Below are 23,235 nucleotides of genomic sequence, written 5' to 3'. Positions count from 1 at the left end.
GGAATGCTGCATGATGAGGCCTGTGTTCCCATATGTTGAAATTCGTTTTTTGAAGGGTTGGGGTTTTTTTCCCAATTTTCCCGTAACCCTGGTCGTAACAGAGATGTTTCTGTTAAAAATATCTGACACTCAGCAAAACAGACCTGCAGCCTTCCCTGGTTTGCCAGCTGACTCACCTGATCTCAATATTTCATCCAAACACGCTGACACCTGTGAAAGCTGAGGGAGAATTTACAAAATGTCATTGAGTAAATTGAAAGAGAGAGTTCGTAGGTAGAAGTAATATTAATAATCTGTTTGAAGTTACGTGTAGTAATCAGAGGATTATGGCTGGTTATACCTTCAGGAACAAACCTCTGTTCCTTGCAGACTTAGATGTCCTTGTTTAGCTTTACTTCTTTGACTGTTTTACACAGGTTACTGTAGCAAGATCCATCCTGCCACCCATGTCTATACTTCTGTCCGTGATTACTGTACTTGGGAACAGCAACAGCTTTGGTTACTCTGAAAACTTTTCTAAATATGTAAAGCAATAACAAGTATGTGAATGCCTGTGATACCATGAAACCACAGCAGCATGTAGTGTTATCTAATGAGCATCCTGACACAGTTATTTATAAGTTCGGTTCTTTCTTACTTCTTTGCTGGTGAGGGCCGTGCTGGGTATCGTTATAGGATTGATGATTCTGTGAAAGAAACAAAAGCAATCATTCTGCGGTGATTTCATCCACTTCAATAATTGAATGTGATATCTTTTAGCAAGGACACAGCTCAGCTAGGAGAGCTGACAGCCGCTTATGACAATGCCTAGTGAGTGGAACAATTTGGTTGATAATTATATGCTTAAACCTTATTGATGTTCTCCCTGTGTCTTTTGTTTAAATGCTTTTAAAATACATTGCATTAAAAGAATCCTCCTTTCATGGTTACATCGGAATATATGTTTAAAACGTTATTTGGACTATGTTTTAAAGACCGACTTTGGAGCATGAATTTTGTGTTTAAAAATACTGATTTTATAATCCCTTGTGGAAATAACTGCAAAAGGCTAAAAATAAGGTTGTTGTTTGCAAGTTGCTCTTTGACAAACAACTTAGGTTTCTCTAGTTTGTGACAAACACTAAGTGAATTTGCAGCTGTGTTTTTACTAGTGACATTTCAATGAATTACTTTATACCTGGCTTAAAAAGGTATGTCAAATCCTATGATTAACATTAAGAAATTTATCATTTAGTAGAATCAGTAAAATAAAGATCAACTGTTATTTTTTGCTGATCTTAGATATTGAATCTGGAGTTTCAGTTCACAACATGCTTTTTTAGGAGCTGGCAGATAAACATTCAAATCAAATGCAGGACAATCGCTCTGTTCAGTAAATGTGACTTTAAGTACTTGCTTTTAGGGATTCTGTTATGTGCTACTTTTCAGATAAAAACATAAAAGTAAAGGCTTTTTTTTAATATTTATCTGAGTTGTATGCTAGACTTAAGGGAATCTTGCTTTTGGGATCTGTTGTTACACTCGATGAGCATCTGGTAGCAAAATTCATGGGCCATATCCCTGGTGAGTGTAAATTGTCATAGGTCCATTGACTTCAACTGAGCTATGACTATTCATACAAATTCCCCTGCCTGTTAGTTTTTGACTTTTTAACACTAGACTCTCCTTCTTTTCTGATACTATTTATTACATTCCTTTAGTGTATATGAAAAGTTTTTACATCCCTCTTCTATTTTACTGAAGTCTGTCTTTGAGGTGTTAACCCATGGGTTCAATGGGTATTTTCTGATATCCCAGGAGTGCTGATCTTTAGACGTGGGTAAAGATGTGCAAACAAATGATTTTAAGTGCCGGAAAGGTGGGTTATTTGCAGATAAACCTTTGGTCAGAGAATGAAACTGTTTGTTTAGAGCATGGAAACAGACAGGGCAGGAAGCCTGTGCCCTTCTCCCAAGACGCAGGCACAGGGTGCCTCCATCCAGGCAACTTCACCAATGCAGCACTAAAGTTGTCCCTGCCATCCTTGGCTTCAGCAGGCAGGACACAGATGTGCAAGTGTGGGCTTTTTGGTGTTTTATGGTTTGTGGGTTGAGTTTTTTTGAGGTTTTCCTGTACACCTGGGTTTTGGAAACTTCGCTAAAACCTCCAACCTATTTATGCGTAGTACTGAATTTCTGCCCTATATGGGCAGAAGTTATGGGCGATGTCAGGAGCACCTGGCATTAGCCCAACCCTTCTCAACGGATGAACAGTAATAGTTCAGGCAATACTGGTTTTGAAAAATCCCATTGTTTTCCTCCATCAAATATTTATACTATTTATACTCCAGTCCTGTTGCCTTGAATGTCAGTAGTAAAACTTCCATTGATCTCCTGTCCACAACAGGCGGCCTATGAGAAGAAGCAATTTTATCGCCTATTGTAACCTTTACTTTAAATGACAACACTCTTGACAAATTCTAATTCATGGTGACACGAGAAATTGAGTGTTTTATTTGATATTTTCCCTGAAAGGGAATATAAATATACAAATATATACATATATAAATACACAAATACATATATAAATATACAAACCTGACCGGAAAGTATCAGGTATTTTTCTATAGTAACATTAATATAAGTTCACTACATTTTTGACAGGAGGCAAATTTTATAGATGTCATATGGCATATGACAAGGGCAGTATGTTTCCCTCCTCTCAGATCTTCTCTGTGACCTGTTTCAGTGGGAGGGAGTGAGTATTTGGAGACATGAACTCATTTTAGCCATTGAAAAGTGATCCCCTTGTGAGTTGAGTTCACTCCCTGGCATTACGATATGATACATGTTAAGAGTAAGGGTAACAAATTACAAGGGCTGTAAGGCCAGATTGTAAGAGGTCTTGATTTTGAGATGCAGTATAAACAAACCATAAATACATATGTACATTAAAAACAGAAAATCCTGATTTTTTTAGTGTAGCCCTTTATAATGCCCATTTCACAAGTCAGAGTTATTTGCTTCTGTTTGATTAAACGTAAACCCTTTATTCCTTTAATTCTTTGTATTGCAGGTCATTTAACTTGTGTGCTCTATGTTTATGAAGTAGCCACACACCAGGCTGAGTAAACTCAGAATCTGAAATACGATGCCTGTCCTTTTCTCTGTGATCTTACTGTTGATTATAACTGTCTGCTTTACGCGGCTTCTGCCATCAGTTTTCAAGCTGTAGCTATCAAAAACTCTGAGATTTTCCTTCAAGATGAGTGAGCATATACCAAACGTTGCATTTATCTACCCATAGCAAAAAAGATGATATAAATAATTTGTCCTTTCCTTCATCTGTCACTAACTGTGGTTTTCTGTGCATTTTTCCTTGCTTTGAAACTCCACTTGTAATGGAATATGAAGGGGAGTACTAATATCCTCTCTTAGTATTTAACATTTTTTATTTAAAAGCTGTTTAATCACTGGACAAGATGAAAGAGAGTCAAAACTTCAAGTTCATTGTTTGTTGTGGGAAAATTTATAGGAAATTTTAACTGCATTTAGTTTGCTTGCAGGAAATTGCTGTAACACAGTTTCTACTATCTTTTTTAAAACTAACTTCAGGAATATTACATTATATTCTATGAATTGGCTTAGTATTGTTTACTTTGGTAAAGTGTAAGCTGAGGAAGTATACCTCCAAATAACTTCTAAATTTATTATTTAAATATATTAAAATAAAGTGTTCTCAAATTATAGTTTTAAATAACATTTTTGTGCATTTTATTACAAGGGTAGGTTGGTATGTTATTGTTAAATTAGTTGGGTTTTTTAATGTATCCATTCAGAACAGTTTTTCTTTCTGAGTTTTGTGGAGGATTTCTGAGTTTCTTTTGATGGCTGATCCATTGTTGCACCTTTTCTATTTTCAGGAAAATAGTTTTAACCTACAAGTTTCTATTTTCTTTATAAGTTAAGTTTCTGGGATGAAATCAGAAGAAAAGGTATCTTACTAGCAAATAAATATCTAGTAACTCTCAGCTCCCTTCACCAACCCTTGCTAAAGATTGTTACGCCTTCATGTGTTTTCTCTACTTTTCAGCAAAACTACTAGGTCTGCACTCGCTATGTTTTCAGGGGCACCAAATACATACTGAAAGCTATCATCAGACTTATGTACTTCACAAGGTGATTTTAGTACTGAACAGAGTTTCCATGGTTGCCTTTTATTTACTGGGACTTTTTTTGTTTCATATGCCCTCTGGACTGTTCAGCTGTGCCAGTTGCATACAATAGATTGTGTTACATAGCTATCATACAGTGTATTGTGCCCAGACGTATTCTTTCAGCATTTCAGATTTTCCGTTAAAAAAAGCCTCTTTGTTTCCTAGGTATTTTCTTTTGTAGGCTTTTGTTCAGTATTCTTTCTGTGTCACATGTGAAATTAAAGTAATGCTTAACACAAGAGCGGGGATGGCGATGTTCAGTATGTTTTTGCAGCACATGCAGTACGCCTAGAAATCTCTCCATATGCTTCTAGAGGAGATATCTACCTTATGGAAGTCTTGCATGACCTCCACCTAGGCATATTCCTATTTATGCATGCTGAGTTTATTGCTATTCAGAGGCACCTGGTTCTTCTAGTTCTTCCTTTGTAGACACAGATGTCCCTGGAAATTATGGTTTCTGTCAGTGGGAGGAGAGTCAACTGGCAGCATGCCACTGAATCTGTATCTTTCTTCTACATTGCTTGTTTGCTTAATTCTCCATTTCATACAGACTTCTGCCCACAAACCTGAAGGCATGCTGTGTTTAATCAGATGGTGCAGTGCATGTGTGATAAGGAACTTGTAAATCTCTTATCAGTGCTTGGTTCTTCAAGATGTTTCCAGACCTGGAAAATCTGGTCAATATTAGAGACACCCCACATTGTACATAAAAGAAGTATCAGTGTTTTGGTTTTACTTGTGCATGCCCAAAATAAAAGGTTCTCCTGCTTAGCTTTATATTAGAAAGGCTAGTTCTTAACTTTTATGTTCTGGCAGAAGATGACCTTATGGGCCTGGAAAACTAATGGCGTTTATCCTAAAAAATGGAAGTTGCAGTTCTAGGAATAGAAGGTCTGTCTTTACAGATTCTTTACCATTTAATTTTTAAATCCTAACTCTGGTCAAACATCTGACAAGTAGTTGAGAGGAGAGTTCTCTCAGTAGGAGAATATACATTACATCCACTCTAATCGAGTTGTCAGAAAATTCATGTTCCAGGTGCACTGTGTTTGAGACTCCCCTCCAACAAAGGTGAAAAAATAAGTTCAACACATAGGATGTCTCTGACTCTGTTTTTAGTTATGTAAAAATGGAAGAAAATCACTAGTGAGAAAAAGTTATGCCACCTTGAAGCATTCAGAAAGAAACAATAAAGAAGAAAGGTAGAAAAGTACCTATGGCGGTTAGCTTGTAGGATTTCTGCAAGTGAAACAAATTTAACTCTTCTGGATTACTCCTGTGGAGTCAGATTTCTGTTTTTACCAGGGTTCTTGATCACAGCAGACTTTACAGCTCAAGCAGCAGGAAATTGAAGAGTCAGTATTTCTGCCTATTTTCAACAGCTTTTAACTCTTGCTCTGATCAGCAACTAAATTGTTGGCATATGGTTTGGAACACAAATCAAAGCCACACGTGGTTCCAAAAACTCCTGTTTGAACTGAGCATGATGCTGCTTCTGTGCTGCTTTACTAGATTCCCCCCAGCTTGCTTTTTGCTGTAGATGTTTTACCATGCGCTGAGTTCACATGTAGCCAAAGGAAAGAGTAATCTGTAAGGAGATTTAACTGCTGTCACTTCTGCAGCTTTGTTGAAATCAACTGTTTTCCTAAGAAGACTAATGTAATTTTGTCCCCTTGATCACTAGTAGTATTCAAACTGTACTCACTGAGTTCCCTGACCTGGCAAAGATGCATGTAGAATAACAGCCCGGGTTCTACCAGAGCATCTGACATCAGGTTACTGTTTAATTTTGCTTGCATCCATGGTAATGGTCATATCCAGTTTAGTTTAATCAGCAGTTGACTATAACATGGGAGAGGGAAGCATATGTGTGTATATATGGTATCTAAGCTGTATTTAGAAGTTCTTGACAGAAATAAATAAACTGAGCTAAGTAAGAGATCACACTGGTTTTGACACCAAACCCATGCTGTTTGAAGTGCTGTTTTTTATAGAGGTTTGGTGGGGGGTTTTTGGTTTGGTTTTGGTTTTTTTGTGCTGGCAAGATAGCCCTGCACTGAGAGTTGAAGTGTGATGTACGGTTTCAGTTAGATACATTGCTGACTTTGTTCTGCAGGATAGGGGTATGAATTTACTCTTGAGAAGAAGGTCAAATAGGGGTTTCATACTCATTGAGTTCCTTATGGGAATTGCTGACTTCCTAGTGAGGTGGTCAAGGATCATGAAACAGGCACAGAAAAGGTGCTTTGATATTTTTGTCCCTTCGGGCATGATTCAATTGTTGTAAAATTAAAGGTTTTGTTATGGGAGTGAAAGAATTCACTGCAGAAATTAACTGATCCTGAAAGACTCCTCCTTGACTTTATCCACTATAATCAAAAACTTACGTATCTTTGTGGAAGCAGAACTTGTTTCAGAGTTTGTAGACAAAATGTTGCTTTATGAATATTTAACGATCATACTGTGATGGGAAATAAAGGCCAACAACAACTTCACGAGACACTTCTTATCACCGTTTCTAGCAGCTGTGTGACGGACTGAGTCAGGTTAAGGCAGGACCTTAACCTCCTGTCTTCTTTCTGGGAGGAAAGGGACACATGCTGCTCGAGTGGTGATCAATGGTTCCAGCTTTTGGCTACACTGTATGGATGGTTCTGTCCAACCTTCCACTGCCAAAGAGTTAATACTTTAAGAAATAGTGGTAACATTTCCCTGAAGAGATGAGCTTTATCAGGGAGACAGACTGAGGTTCCTAAGACAGAATAAGATATTGGAAATAACGATCTGCACTCAGCACTGCTTAGGTGTTGGGTGGTGTGCTCAGCATGGCTAGCTGCTGTTAGGCAGCAGGTTTTCATGCCAATTTGGCCCAGCTGAAGTTATGTGGGTTTACACATATGCACTGACAGTTTTGTCCTGCTCATGTGTCATGTGAAGGAAGGGTGAACGTATTTGTAAGAGAAGTGGAAACATGGGTGACAGAACAGATATTGATATCCAAAGATAATACAGTACAAAGTGCAGAAGAGTATTGAAGTAATATTTCGAAAATCACTGGTATGGGAGAGGTACCTTAGACTTTTCAAGTGACTGTTAAGTTACAAAAGCCGATTAAACTTTCGGGTGTCCTAGGATTAGGTTAGTCTAGAATCATGGTTTTCTAGATTATGTTTTAAGCCTTTTTTGGTCCATTATGCAGTGGATGGCATGATGTGAATCCATCACGCTAGTGAATCCTAGCACAGAGGCTGTGCCATGCCAGAGGAAATACACAACATACTAGATATTAACTCTGAGAGAGCTCTCATTCTGAAGCCCCTTTTCAGTGCTCAGACAGTTAAGATCTATGGATCAGGTCTGTATTATCTACCAGGGCTTTAGGGATGATGTGTTGAACCACTGAGCCTTTAGTCTAGTGCTTTTATGCCAAAATATTTATGTTGATGTAAGGGAGTAAAATTTGGCCCAAAACCTCACTGAATTGAAAAATGTATTAAAATACATGTTAGAAGAGGAATTTGGCATTGACTCTGGCTAGAGAGAACAGGAAAAGAGGTTAAAACCTGTGTTACTTTTTATTCTGTTTATTTAATTCAGAGTTCAAAATTATTTTGTGTTTTAATTAAAGCTTGGCAATGTCTCCTCTGCTGTTTGCTACAGGAAATGAAGAAATGGAGAGAGAGGTGGGGGAAGAGAACCAACTGTTTGCTTAATTGCACTGGGTGCAGCTAGATCTAACAAGATCTATGTTGCTGTCTCAATCTAACAGCTTTTTAATAGATTCATCTGTCAAATCCCATTACTATTAGCATGTGATTTTTAAATTAATCTTGGGATTTGGTTTACTTCTTTCTCTAATTAACTACTTACAGGGTGCCTCATTTATGCTTCTAAGGTGGCGTAGAGAGAATGGGAGGAGAAAGCTGCACCTGGGTAACGGAACAATTTCAGGTTTACAGTCTTTAGGGGTTTTCTCCTTTTATAAGAATATATTTTGCAAAAAATTTTTGGGGACAGCTAGACTGCTGCTTATAAAATCCTAACCTGTCTTTTGCAGAGAAGATTACCATGAAGATGGGTTCTGTCAGCCATACAGGGGAATTGCGTGTGCACGAATCATTGGAAACAGGACCATTTATGTGGACTCCCTCCAGATGCAAGGGGAAATTGAAAACCGAATTACTGGTAAGCTTATATATCTCTGTAGCAGGGCAAAAAACATCCATGAAAGCATCCAGTTTAGGTATAAATAGTGCTAGCATCTTTTTCAGTTTTATCCTTATACTAAGGTTTAGAGAAGGTAAGCCAGTTTCCCACCTATGCAGTTGGCAAAATTTGGAGCAAGGAAGATGAATTACTGCTCTCATGCGTAGAAGCTTTTTTCATGTCTTTAACTAAAATGTCAGAGCATGGACTTTTTAACAGCTCATAGTTTATACTGGAGCTTTTTTGTGATGGATTCAAATGGAAGATTTTTTAAAAACTCAATTTGTGATGTAATATAAAATCACTGGGTTTTGATTTTCTTGAAAAATATATGGTGGCCTTTCCCTTGGATTTCCTGTCCTTCTGTATAATCCTATCAGAGTCTGGATTTCACATTGGAAAAAAAAAAAAAAAAAAAAAAAAAGAGTCAACCTTTCTGTGCTCTGCCCCTGCTGATGCTGTACATCAACATGGGTTTTCTTCACTGGACCTCCGTTAGCTGACGTTAGCAGCTGTGACTCTGATGTACAGAAGAAGAGCAAGCAAATGAATCCATGAAATAGATCAAACTGTTTCTCATAATATATGAGCAATTAACTCAGTCCAGTAGGAGCTTATTTGTGTCTGGCCATGTATGGTTAACTAATTGAATTTGCCATTTTAACATACCTAGTTGCCAAAATACCTAGTTTGACTTCACTTGTCAGCCCCTAATTGTCAAGCCTGAAATCCAGGTCACGTTTTTTTCTGTTCTTGAGATGGTGATCAGATTCCTGGACTGGTAAAATCCAGGTGCTGACCTTTCCTTGTGCTATTGCAACTCATTCTCCTCCCTCTTTCTCCTGTACTCTGTTGTAATTCCAGCCTCTGTTACCATTATGTCATTAATTAATACATACTATTGATGAAATTTTTTTCTACAGCATAATCTCTATCCTGTTTGGATGTTTTTCAGCAATACAGAAATGTTCAGCTATTTGAAATGATTAAATTTGTAACTCCATGAATCAGGTTCATAATGTCCTTTAAAAATAACCAAAAAAACAAAAGCCAAAACAAAACAGAAAAGCAAAACAAAACACAAAACTCCAAGAAATCCTGTGATATATTCCACAAAATGTTTATTGATCAATTTACACTTGTTTCTGGAACATACCACATGGACATAGATGGATCTGGCTCCTGGATCCCTAATACCACTGATTATCAGTTAGATTTTTGGAGGCTGGGGGCTGGTACTGTCTGTCCTAGAATTTAAGAGAATTTCTGATGGAACTGTTCTTTTTCAGGAAAACTCTGTGAACCACCACTTAGAGCTACCTAGTGCCTAGCTAGGCAGTAACGGTAATCCATCAATAAAATGGCATTTTCAAACTATATACATCTGAAGGACATACTAAATGCTTTATGCAAAATAATCCTGAGGATTTCACAATTTACTTGGTTCTTACAAGTCTTCTTATACATAAAACAAGTATTGCAAGACTGGGTGTTCTCTGTCCAAATGACAGGGTATTTTTGAAATTGCAGTAACGTGTTAGATAATAAAAAATAAATGTGCTGTATAACTGCTGCTGAGATTTTGCTTATGCTTTTGCCCGTACTTTTTAAGTGCCGTTTTTGGTGAAAGGCCCTTGTGCCCAGAGCCGTAGGGCATTAAGGGGAGGCTGTGCGTAGGAAACAGTGACACCTGCCGCCTGACACCGAGAAAATTTAATAAGGTTTCAGGCGACATCTATGGGGAATTTTCACTCTGGATTTTCATTTCCCTGCCGTGCTGACGACATTCCTTTTGTCTCAATGGCCCCTGGTGCTGTTTGGTCCTGGCCACATGGTAAGGTGAGAATTGTAGCCTTCTATTAAAAAAAAAGAAGGACGTTTCTGGAGAAAAACTTGAGACATGACTTGAAAGACTGGAAAGCCAACAATAAAGAGTGCACAGACCTGACCCCTGACCTCTGGGTGTGTGTGGCTAGCAATGTCTTTGTTGTGCTGTTTTATATCTGTTTAATAACTAAAAAAATAAACCCCTTAGATGCCATCACACCATCCTTCCAGCTTTTGCAGCCCTCATCAAAATAAGGACATGATTGTGAATTGTGCACTCTTCACTCATGCTTATCTAAATTCTGTAATGCCTTCACAAAAATTAGTGTGGTATTTCAAATAGCCAACAGTGCCTGCTTCCCCCCTCCCGGTTTATTTTTTCCCTGTTAGTCTTCAGGACAAGCACGTGTCACAGCTGTCATTTGAGGCCTGATACCATCCTTGCATGCAGTGTTCCCTACATGACTGACAAGCAGTTATATTCCTGTGTTAATATCCCTGTATTAAAACAAGCAAAGGTGTAAACAGTACAAAAGGCTGGAGTTGGGGCTGCTCGTTGCATGTGTCGTGTTTAGGAAGAGACAGGAGACTCTCTGATAGCAGGTGGCGGCAGGAAGTAGATGGTTGAAAGAAGAGAGCTGGACAAGATGGAAAGAATTAATTTGTATGTTGTAAATAGACTGCTGAATGACTTGAACTGCTCATTTCCTCTCTTTTAATAGTGTGTGTTGGTGGAATGTGCAGTCTAGCAAACCTCGTTCACAGATGATGCTTTCTAGTGTGGGAGTGAATGTTTCTGCATTTAAAGCTTCATTCATCCCCAGATAGATGCTGCATATGCACATTTGTCTTTTCTTTGCAATGTGCAAAAAAAATCTCAGATATATGTTAGTGTGTAGATGCTGAAGGGCAGGATTAAGTTCCTAATCCATTATGACTTTCATCTTAATGTGGTCAGTATGATGAGATTGATTACATTCATTTTTGCCAAAACTGCTGCCTGTTAGTCTTCTCATGTCTATTAATAGCAATGTCTCCTCATATACCAATGGCGCACTTCCTTTTGCCTTTCAAGACTTGAAAAACACTTGCCTTGTTTATTGATCAAAATGTCTACAGAAAGAAGAATCTAGGTGTTCCTCATTCAGATTTTACCTAATTAGGAACATTGGAAATACATGTCAACATGCTGGCAGGTGTATCTTGCTTTCACTCTGTATTTTTTCAAGTTAAAATTAGGCAAGTGCTGACAGTTTGCTCAATGCTAGTCACTTGGGTAACTTGCTAAGAACTAAGGTACTACAAGCTCTATGCAGACATCAGAGGGAGACGGATGGTGGGTTTGTTTATGCATTTGTTAGCTCTCCTTTACAGCAGAAATTGCCTCATTTCCCTGCTGCTTAGTAGGCTTTCAGACCCTCAAGAAAAGATGAAAGTTATAAAAGGCAAATGACGTGGAAATTTTGTTGTTTCTCATGCTTTTTTTTTTTAATTAATACTTAAGGCAGTACTTTTGTTCCTTTCTAGCTGCATTTACCATGATTGGCACTTCTACGCATTTGTCTGATCAGTGCTCACAGTTTGCTATACCATCCTTCTGCCACTTTGTGTTTCCCTTGTGTGATGAGCGCTCTCGGACGCCTAAGCCACGGGAGCTGTGCCGGGATGAATGTGAAGTTCTGGAGAACGATCTCTGTAGGCAGGAATACAACATCGCTAGGTCAAACCCCCTCATCTTGATGCAGCTACAGTTGCCTAAGTGTGAGGATCTCCCACGACCTGACACCTTGGAAGCTGCCAACTGCATAAGGATTGGGATCCCCGTGGAGAGACTCAGCCGATGTAAGTCTGGGTGTGTCATCACTGGGAAAAAGTAGGGTTTGTTACCTCCTCAGGTTTGGTCTGAGAGACAGTATTTTATCAGTCATTCTTTTATGTAAAGAAAGTACTGAGATATAGAGATATATAGATATATAGTGCTATACTGGATGCTACTACTTTTGATCATGTTAATACTGACCATAACCTTGCACTGTTTTAGGGTATAGTTAGGATGGCAAGGAAGTTTAAAGGATGCTGCTTAGTACTGAAAAGGTTATATCAACCATTCTGGGCTACAAAACTCTCTGCACACAACCAATCTGACTCAGATTTGCGAGGGGCAGCAATGCGTTGCAGGCTTCCCTTCCCACATGCCTGCCCCCACCTCTGGCTCAGTCCTTGCCTTTCTGGATGAGTCCCCCCATACAGCTATTTGTGAGTTCTGTTTACCTATCAATAAACCTCAAATAGGCTGTGGAAGCTTCACTGGAAAAAACTGTTCAGACATTAAACATTTAATGTTCATTCTTTCTATAAGGAACTCCACTCCTGTAAATTGAGCATGGAGTGTAATTGTCTTTCTTCACCCATATAGGATGGGTGAAAACACTGATCTCACTTCTGTGAATTTATATTTGCATCCCATGAGTAGAAGGGCTGTTATGTTGTTCAGTAATTATGTGCTGACAATTTTTCTGCCTACTCTGTTTCCTAGCAATTAATCACCACCCCCTACAATGAACGTTACAAGAAAGGTCCAAGAGATGTTTAAAGTTCAAACTGTGACAAGACTATTCTGAATATCCATTGCCTGAACCCACAGTTAGGAGCAGGGTCATACAATCAGAGAATCATAGAAACATTTAGGTTGGAAGCGACCTTAAAGATCATCTAGTTCCAACCCCCCTGCCATGGGCAGAGACACCTCCCACTAGACCAGGCTGCTCAAAGCCCCATCCAGCCTGGCCTTGAACACCTCCAGGGATGGGGCAGCCACAGCTTCTCTTGGCAACCTGTTCTGGTGTCTCACCACTCTCACAGGAAAGAATTTCTTCCCCATATCTAATCTAAATCTACCCTCTTCCAGTTTAAAACCATCAGCCCTTGTCCTGTTGCTCCGCTCCCAGATCAAGACTCCCTCCCCAGCTTTCCTGTAGCCCCTTTAGGGACTGGAAGGGACTCTAAGGTCTCCCCAGAGCCTTCTCTTCTCCAGGCTGAACAACCCCAACTCCTTAATATCAACTTTCATTCAGAGTTACCAAATACTGGTGTGTATAGCCATAGAGCTGATATACTCTAGGGCAGAATCCAGAAATAACTGGGTGTAAGAGTACAGATACTTGCAGAACTGTTATTTCAAAACCCACAGCTTTCATTTAAATCCTGAAGTACCTAAATTCAAGTACTTTTTGCATACATAGTCTATGCGCTTCCACCCTTTTGGTCTTGTAGGCCCTTGATTGTTTTCTTATTTGCAATGTTTTGTCAAACCCTACGTTGCAGATCATCAGTGCTACAATGGTTCTGGAGCAGACTACAGAGGGACGGTCAGTGTTACCAAGTCTGGCCACACTTGCCAACTCTGGGACTCTCAGAGTCCCCACAGCCATGATCTGACAAGCACACAGTTCCCAGAGCTAGGTGGAGGACATGCATATTGCCGAAATCCTGGAGGTCAGATGGATGGGCCCTGGTGTTTTACAAAGAATAAAAACGTACGCATGGAACTGTGTGACATACCTTCCTGTAGTATGTATTCTCTTTCTTTTTTCCCCTACTACCATCCTGAATCCTGTGCAATTTTGAATGTTCCCTATTTTTACAAGTACAATTCACTTAAGAGGGTTATGCTTTTAAATGTTTCACTTGCTGTAATATGGCACCCTTGTTTTGTGTTGTAGGCATTTAATATTTTCTGGAAATCAGAGAGTGTAACTGGGATACTGTGACAGTTTTTTATTATGTATTGGGTGCTTAAGCTGAGATAATAATTAACGATACTGCTGCAGTTTGTATTCTAACTTGTCAAATGCCAGACTTGACGTACTTATCACCTATACGCGTTTGGTTTGCCCACACTCCTCAATGGTATATTGTGTTTGACCTGTATGGCACCTTGCAGGCAGCAAGGATTTTCAGATCCTGTAGAGGGAGATACAGCACCATGCTTGATCGGAAGGAAACCACGTGAAGTGCAGAAGCAGAGATGTCATAAAACACATGATCATATCATAAAAGTCCTACACTATCTTCTAGCAGCTCTGAACCACACAACTGATAGCAAAAATAAAAAGCACTGCTCTCACGGCTTAATACTGTCCCACGCACTTCCCTGCCTTAGTACAGCCTGCACTCTAGAGCTGGTATAGTGGTAACAGTCTTTGGGCGCAACAAAGCAACTTAATACTGTGCTTCATTAGGAAGAAAAGCATGTTTCCTGCAACAACAGATGTATCATAGAAGTCATAAAAGTGGTTTTGTTACCGATTGCCTGGGTATTTAACAGCACTCAAAACTGATATGACATTTCTTAGTTACTTCACTTTTTTACAGTAACATGATTTGACATTTATAATAAATTTCTACATTGCACGTAACATGGTATAAAGATAACACTGGGATGTGGTTGTGGTGAAAGCAGTAGCTGCAAATAGCAAAACCGCGGATTGCAGAAAACATCCCAGGCAGTTCCAATGAACATTTTGGACATCACTATGCTTTCCTAGGGTCTCTAAGTATAAAGAAAACAGACTTTTTGGAGGTTTCCAGAGCAGTCTTATTAAGTGTTTTGATGGCTTTTTCATGTCTGTCTCACTGTAACGTAAAAACACTTTAATTCTATTAAGTACAAAACAAAAAATATCTCTGCCAGTGAGAAATTAGATTTATTTTATTCTGGGCAGAAGTAGTACCAGGGGAAGTAAAAAGTGGACAAAGCGCTGATGAAATGGCTGAAGTTGGGCGAGAAGGCCAGATGGCAATGCTGTGCTGTGGTTTATCACATTGCTTTATATACTGTGATAAAAAGACTACTCATTTGGTTTTTATCCCCTGAACAAGATAATGCAATGATACTCAGGTCTATGTTCCACAGTTCCCACAACAAGAAGCCTCAAAAATAAAATGAAATAAACCACATACTGTTATAGTCAACACATTAAATATGGGGCTCCTAGTTTTGTTCATACCACTAGTTGCTTTGTCCATTCAAACTTCTTTGAAATATTTAATAGAAAATTATGAAGAAGGGGGAGACAGTTACGTGACTTCTACTTTCAAGCTGTAGGAGTTCACTTTTTGTTTAAAATATAGTATCAATAATCATACTGGTTTTGGATGTTTGGGGTTTTTTGCTTTTCTATTGACTGCATTAAAAATACTTATTGTAAACAATGAACATTTTTGTGCCTGACAGGTCCACGTGACAACAGTAAAATGGGAATCCTGTATATCCTGGTTCCCAGCATAGCCATCCCTCTGGTTATCGCCTGCCTTTTCTTTCTGGTCTGCATGTGCCGAAACAAGCAGAAGGCCTCTGCTGCTACACCACAGCGCCGCCAGCTGATGGCATCTCCCAGCCAGGACATGGAAATGCCACTCATTAATCAACATAAACAGGTATTTTTTCCAGAGTTTGCTTAGGTCACATATTTCCAAAGTGTCATGAGTTTCAGAGTCTCAGCTTGTTGGTGTTCAAATTGAGCCATGTTGTAAGGGACCTAATTTTCATACTGTGCTGGCCATCTACTTCAGTGAAAATTAGGTCTTGCACTCCCTAGCTGTATCGAGAAATCCTAGCCTTGGGCAACAGCTTTCAGGACAAAGTACTTTATGACATTTGGCTTTACCTGTCAGTCCTCATTCTGCCTGCAGTCCCAGTGACTGGAAATGTTATTTCTGATCCAGTCTTCAGCCTGCAGCTCTTTTTCTCTCCTGGTAACGAGGTGGCCAGTTTGCTTGTTTAAAGCAGCGTGCACGGTGGGGCTTCTTGTCTAATCTGTCGGCTCAGTCTGCTGGTATTCTGAACCACCACCGAGCAGGGAGCTGAGCCAGGGTGCAACAAATTTCTAAGGCTGTGTATCACAAAGGATGGTGAAGTGAAAATGGCTTTGAACTTCTGTTTACAGACCTCAGCTCCTGCATGCTATTTTCTGGGTCAACTAACTGATCTCCACACTAAAATCTTGTTCAGAGCTAATGTTGAATTTTTAATCACAGCATTTACAAGATGCAAGCTCTAAAAAACAATGCTCTATTTGGAACAATTGGCAACATCTGTTCAGGAAGCTGTAGAATATTTCTGGGATATTACCAACTGTAACAAATTGTGTGATAAGGGGGAGGTTGAATGGCTGAGTCTGGACTGTGTAAAACAATAGGGAATATTAATGGTTCAGTTTAAATAAAATTAATCACTTAGAGTTAATAATTTAGCGCTAGGCTGCATTGGTGTACTACTTATATAGAACTCATTCAGCGTACGTAGCTAAAATTGCTGAAACCTTAGGCCGCAAACTGTGAACTTCACCTTGAACTAGGTAAGTTCAACTTGTTTTAAACTTCTACTTAGTTACATAAAAGAAGGCCCTAAGACTGGTACAAGCCAGGAGATAAGGAAGCTACTGTCAGAGGAGGATGCAACTTGCCAAGATAAGAACAGTTAACAGAGACAGAGAAAGAATCCGATAAGGAATAAGAAGACCTCAGACCACAAATTACCTGGGGGCATGAATGAAGAACACATGAGGGGCAGATGCATGGATTGTCAGGGTATAATTGCCCAGCAATTTCTTGGTTCTGTGTCCTCTTCCAGAGGCACCCAGAGCAGGCTGTCGTTGCTGCTCTACCACTCAAATAAATTATTATTTTTTTCTTTTGATTATTGGATTATTGCCTGAGACTCTGCTATAGGAAATCTAGGGCAAAGAAACTTTTTTAACAGCAGGAAACTGTCTGGTCCAGTCCATAGTCTGTTGGCCACCAAAATCAGAGCTTGCTCCCAAATCACCTGTTAAATCCTCTTTCCAGCCTGCCCTGCTCCCTCCTGCTCCAGTGCGCTATGTGTGAAGTTCTGCCAGCTGCATCTGTCTTGGCTGGGGGCTCCTCCAGCCCATGCTGGTCAGGACGAGCCCATTAGATCACCATCACAAACTCCCTTGCTCTCCCTACCAGCTGCAGGAGGGAGGCTCTGGGGATTTCTCACTCTTGGCTTTGCCACCTATTCCTTCATGTACCAGAGAGAAATTCCTTCTCCCTTCTGCTCCTCTTCTACCCGCCTCTTCATCAAAGCTAGCACGAGGTTTTTCAGTGGGGGCTGTTCCTGTACTGCAATGGAGGAGAAAGGGCATATCTGCCACTGTAGAACTGAAAGAGAGAGGTTTTTTTTCCATCTTCTGCTGGAAGGCATGTTTCAGTTCACCCCAAGACTGCCACCTCCTCAGCCAGTGCCCACAGCTTTTCTGACGCATGTCCAGTGGGCACCTCTGGGCAGATCTGTAGGGCAAGTGCAGCTGCAGTTTACAGACATCATTATTTGCCAGATTTACTCTGAACTGATTATTCATTTAGCTTGCAGGAAATATGGTTGCTCCTTTGAAAAAATAATTATACTCATCATCTTGCAGCATAATTCAATTTACACTTCTGATAATAGTATAACTCATTTCAAGGTTAACTGTAAAATCAATATGCTGATGTGAATACACAAAAAGCTGAGAAGTAATTTTGGCCCAATTTATCTTCCATTTGGAGCACTTAACCACTGGGAACTTTTCTTTCATAAGAAACTCTGTTGTTTACAAAACATTGGGACTTTTTATTGACTTATTTTCTTTACTTAATTTCAGGCTAAACTTAAAGAAATCAATCTGTCCACTGTACGGTTTATGGAGGAACTAGGAGAGGAGAGGTTTGGCAAAGTCTACAAGGGGCATCTTTTTGGTACAGCACCAGGTGAACAGACACAGGCTGTTGCTATCAAGACACTCAAAGACAAAGCAGAACTGGCTCTTCGGGAAGAATTCAAACATGAGGCAATGATGAGGTCACGATTACAGCACCCAAACATTGTTTGTTTGCTGGGAATAGTGACGAAGGAACAACCCATAAGCATGATTTTTAGTTATTGTTCCCACAGTGACCTCCATGAGTTCTTGGTGATGAGATCTCCACATTCAGACGTTGGGAGCACTGACGATGACAAGACAGTAAAATCCACTCTGGAACCAGCAGACTTTTTCCACATCGTGACTCAGATAGCTGCGGGAATGGAATATCTTTCAAGCCACCATGTTGTCCACAAGGACTTGGCCACTAGAAATATACTGGTTTTTGATAAACTGAATGTGAAAATATCTGATTTAGGCCTTTTCAGGGAAGTTTACGCTGCTGATTACTACAAACTGATGGGAAATTCCCTTCTTCCTATCCGGTGGATGTCCCCTGAGGCTATTATGTATGGCAAATTTTCTATTGATTCGGATATATGGTCATATGGAGTTGTGTTGTGGGAAGTTTTCAGCTATGGCCTGCAGCCTTACTGTGGTTATTCTAACCAGGATGTCATCGAGATGATCAGGAACCGACAGGTTTTGCCATGTCCTGACGACTGCCCCACATGGATATACACTTTGATGTTGGAGTGTTGGAATGAATTTCCCAACAGAAGACCAAGATTTAAAGATATACACAACAGACTAAGAACATGGGGAAACCTTTCTAATTACAACAGCTCAGCGCAAACTTCTGGGGCAAGCAACACCACACAAACAAGTTCTCTCAGCACAAGCCCTGTTAGCAACGTCAGCAATGCCAGGTACATTGGACCAAAGCAGAAAACTCCAGCTTTCCCTCAACCACAGTTCATACAAATGAAAGGGCAGATGAGACCAATGGTCCCACCTCCTCAGCTCTACATTCCAGTCAATGGTTACCAGCCAATGCCTGCCTATGGTGCTTACTTGCCAAATTTTTACCCTGTCCAAATTCCAATGCAAATGGCTCCTCAGCAAATGCCTCCCCAGATCATTCCCAAACCAGGCTCCCACCACAGTGGGAGTGGATCCACCAGCACAGGCTATGTAACAACAGCACCTTCCAATGCATCGGTGGCTGACAGGGCTGCTCTGCTCTCAGAGGGCACAGATGACACACACAATGGAACAGAAGACATTGCCCAGAATCCCGTCCAGGAGGAGGAGGAAGAGGAGGGCTCCGTGCCTGAAACAGAATTGCTGGGTGATAATGACACACTTCAGATGGACGAAGCAGAAATTCAATCAGAAGCCTAAGGAATTTGGCCTCATTACTAAGAATTTCACATCACTTCCATGCATGGAGACTGTAGATCTTTAGGCTTAACGGCAACGATTTTGATCTAACTAAAAGAAACAAAGCTAAAACACCTACACCCATGTAAAGTGCAGCAGTAATGATATACTGGGTTTATTGACCATTGCAACCATCAGATTTTGCAAATATGATGGTATAGAATTGTTGGGTTTAATCTTTTTTACTGTCCTACAGTTCTTGAGGGAAGCTGCTTTTCAGTTATGTACTGTTGCTGTGCAACGTATTGCAGAGTAGCATTGCACATCATGTATATCATGATATGTGAGTGTAATGTTAGTGAATTATGCTTAAACCAGTAACACAAAAAGGAATCCAACTATGGTTGCAGGATTACTCTGAGCATAAAGAAGTGCCCTGGATATGACGGACAGCTTAGTTTATAGTATTTATCTCTTTGATAATGGACACAAGATTGGTGTTTTCTTTCTGAGTCTGAAAAAAATAACAAGTTGAGAATACTGATCCGTGTTTCTATTACGGTAACCAGAAAAGTAGGGAAAAGTAGGGAAAATGAACATAAAATTGGCCGTGCTGAGTCAGACCATGGTTCTGTCCAGCCCAGTAGCATGTCTCGAAAGGCCATCAATAATGCCTGCCCAGGGGAGACTGCAAGGGCAATTTCCCTTGTAGAATTTCCCCAGGGTATTTCCCCAGCCTCCAGCAATTTGTGGCTTAGGGACTTCCCAAGCCAGAAGTGGAACTTTTTTCTGTTTAATAGCCCTCGATGGAATTTTCTACCATGAATTTATCCAAATGATTTTGAACCCACATAAACTTATAGCATCCACAACATCCTGTGGAATAACATGAGAGGAGAGAGGATGGCTTGCTTTCATCATTCCCAATGAATGACTGTGACAGAAGCTTCCAGATGAGATCATCTGACTGCATTTGTGGATGAAAGTATTCCTTCTCTGCTGCATATTTTCAGCAGCAAGCAGCCTTAATACACTGTTAACCAAAAATGGGGATATTGTAGGGGATATTGTAGGTGTGCACTAACTTAACAATCCAAATTTAATTGCATATTGGTTATCAAGTATAGAAAAGGGCTCCACATATATGTTCCTACATTGTAAAAGTGTTGGGGTTTGTGCGGGGTTATAGACTTACTTGATTTACTGCAATTACTGCTGGATTGCATGTGAAACCATGTTTTTTCCTGCCTCTTTAGTGAAAATGAACCTTTGAACTTTAGAAGACCAAAATAACCAATACTGTACAAAGTGCTGGTTTTCTGCTTCTATTTGCAGGATGAATCATGTACAGACCCTTAAATGTAATTTATATTTTACTACATTTTATATACCTTTTTTCATTGAAATATTTGGATTTTTGAATGAATGCCTTCATAACTTAACCATTTACAATATTCACAAGTGGTGCAGTTTTATTGTATTGCTGTTTCATTTTGTTAAACATGCAGACAGGTCCATACATTTCATGACCCTTTCTGTAATACAAGCAATACATATTCTCATTGTAGCATTGTAGTCAACACACACTATAGCTATAAGTTGTACATCCAACATGGACTATTCAATAAAGTGATGCAAAAAATATGATTAAGTATGTTATCTTTATAGTTCCTACAGCTGCTGTTTTGTTATGGTACTTTGTGGAAATAGAAATGGCCACAGTTCCTTATGTTACAGGTTTCGTACCTAAACTACAACTTTTTATTTTATTATTTTGGGATTCACTTGTAAGTTGTGTATCATTGTGATCTACACCCTGTGTTCATGGTATGGCAGCATTACTTATTTCCAGCATTTCACCTGGATTTGGAAATGCACTGGTAGGAATAAAATATGAAAGCTTTATTACTTGTGTTAATATAATGCAGCTTTGGGTGCTATTACTAAATAAAGGATAAATAAATAAAAAAAATGTGAAGTTTATTTACTTTAAGTTCTTTGTCTCTTCTAGGTTTCATGTTCTCAGATTAATGAACTTCATTAATCAACTACACTGACTTCCTTTGCTAACTTACTGCCTGAAAAATGGAGAGTAAGTAGTCCAGTTATACCACATGCATCAGTGAGAGAAGAGATACAATACACTCATAAGTGGCAGTCAATGGAAGTGTCTGTACAGCACTGTCTGAAGTTCAGCCCATTTCTAACAGTCAAAGAGCATTACAACTTTGTGTGCTTTGTGTGCAGTTTGGGAAACTCCTAATTCCCTTCTTCAAGCCTCATAAATTCCAGCCTATAAATAGCTATAATTAGAAAAAATAGGACAGGCTCCTGTACTGACTTTCCCATCCCCACTAAGATGTGTATGTGCTCTCAAAATGACGGTAGAGTATTGCAGTATGCAATTCTCTAGGCCAGGCTTGGTGATGCACACAGTACCACAGAGGGGCTTTCTCCCATCAGTTGATATGGATGCACTTCCCTGAGCTGCAACAGTCAGAGCCGTGACAGCGTGCAAACACCTCATCTGCGGCTCAGGTGGCCACCTCTGCACCACTACCCACACATTAGTGGCTAATCTAAGTCATATGTATTGGTAGTAACTTCTTGCTCTGCAACTCCCCAGGCTACTCCCTGCCCCATGATGTCTGCTGCAAAGACCCAGCCAGAGTCAGGATCTCCTTTCCTCAAGATTTGGAAGCAAGGCCAAGGACAACCCAGGAAGGGATGTGACGGTATGTGGATGGGACAAGGTGGTAAGGTGGGAATAAGGGACGGAAGGGTTGGGGTTGGGGCCCAGCAAAGCCAGCACAATGCTGCTCACTAGGGCATGCAAAGTTACTTCTTCCCGCCAGGGCTAGCAAAGCTGGAGTTTGTCCTGGTGGCATAACAACTTCTCTACACAAGAAATATAGGTCTGGATGACCAAGAGAAGGCAAGATGTTTTTGAGAAGGGTATGGGATGTTTCAAAAGTTTTCTCTTGCCACTTGCTACTTGCCTACTCTGCTTCAGCCAATATGATCTTGCTAAGAAGACAGGGACTGACCTTGGGAAAAGTGGATAGAGCGTTGTTAGTGTTCACAGCAGCCCACTGATATGCAGGAGGCTGTGACTGAGAGAGACTGCCTCTTCCCTGTCTCCAGTAGTTTATGACACTGGACCTGGTGCATGCCCTCCCCTCACCCATCCCAACTGGTTTAGCGGTCCTCTCTCAAGTCTAGCTCTCTGATATGGTGCAGGTCTCTGATCTTGTCTCAGACTGTTGTGAAGAAAGAGCTGTTGGAGAAAGAGGTGGAAGGAGACCTGGTGGCATCAGCCCCTTCTCTTATGTGCAGCCTATGCCTGCTGAGCACGAAAATGCTCCTGGGATTCACCTCAGGGCAGGACAAAGGACCTCTGTGCTGAACGGATCCCTCCCAGGGCTGGAGATTAGCCCAGCATCAGCAAATCGGAAGGTCTGCACTGCCTGTATTCATGAGTCCTCGTGAGAAAGAAGTGAGGATGGAGAAGCTGAAACATGAGGCAGGAGGGCTTTGGGTATAGCACAGTCACAAGTGCCAAGACAAAGTCTTGATCCATGACAGGACTTTGTTAGGGTTCATGTGTCCCAGAGCATAAAGAATCAAAGGTCTATAGGATCCCACAGCACCTTGGTCAACTGGGCATCTGCCTGTGCCTGAAAACAAGTGTGGTCCCTGTTTGCAAAAGCATATGGGGGCAGACGGTGAATGGATTTAAAATCACAGGGCAGGGAAGACTGGGGATGATTCGTAGTCTGAGTGTGGAAACTGAGTAACCGTAGGTATGCCCACCACGTTACTGCAGCCTGGCAAGAACACTAATCTGAATCCTGTTCTGATATTACCCGAGATCTGGGTTATTGTGGGGAGTTTTCATCTGTTTTACCCATAGGT

General features: G+C 40.3%; 1 protein-coding gene across 2 annotated transcripts in view; it reads left to right on the top strand.

Annotated features, from left to right (window-relative positions):
* ROR2 (receptor tyrosine kinase like orphan receptor 2) overlaps positions 1-21,292 on the top strand; it is a 159,253-nt gene extending 137,961 nt beyond the window's left edge. For both annotated transcript variants that reach the window (XM_074570399.1, XM_074570400.1), the window contains exons 5-9: positions 8,256-8,383; positions 11,759-12,073; positions 13,556-13,801; positions 15,468-15,670; positions 17,899-21,292. In XM_074570399.1, the coding sequence (XP_074426500.1) occupies positions 8,256-8,383; positions 11,759-12,073; positions 13,556-13,801; positions 15,468-15,670; positions 17,899-19,341 (2,335 nt within the window). In that variant the 3' untranslated portion in view covers positions 19,342-21,292. The remainder of the gene's footprint in view (positions 1-8,255; positions 8,384-11,758; positions 12,074-13,555; positions 13,802-15,467; positions 15,671-17,898) is intronic.
* Positions 21,293-23,235: the final 1,943 nt, after the last annotated feature.

Source organism: Larus michahellis, chromosome Z (assembly GCF_964199755.1).
Source record: "Larus michahellis chromosome Z, bLarMic1.1, whole genome shotgun sequence".
Lineage (NCBI taxonomy): Eukaryota > Metazoa > Chordata > Aves > Charadriiformes > Laridae > Larus > Larus michahellis.
The sequence above is the reverse complement of the archived record's forward strand: the minus strand, read 5'-3'. Positions and strand labels throughout refer to the sequence as shown.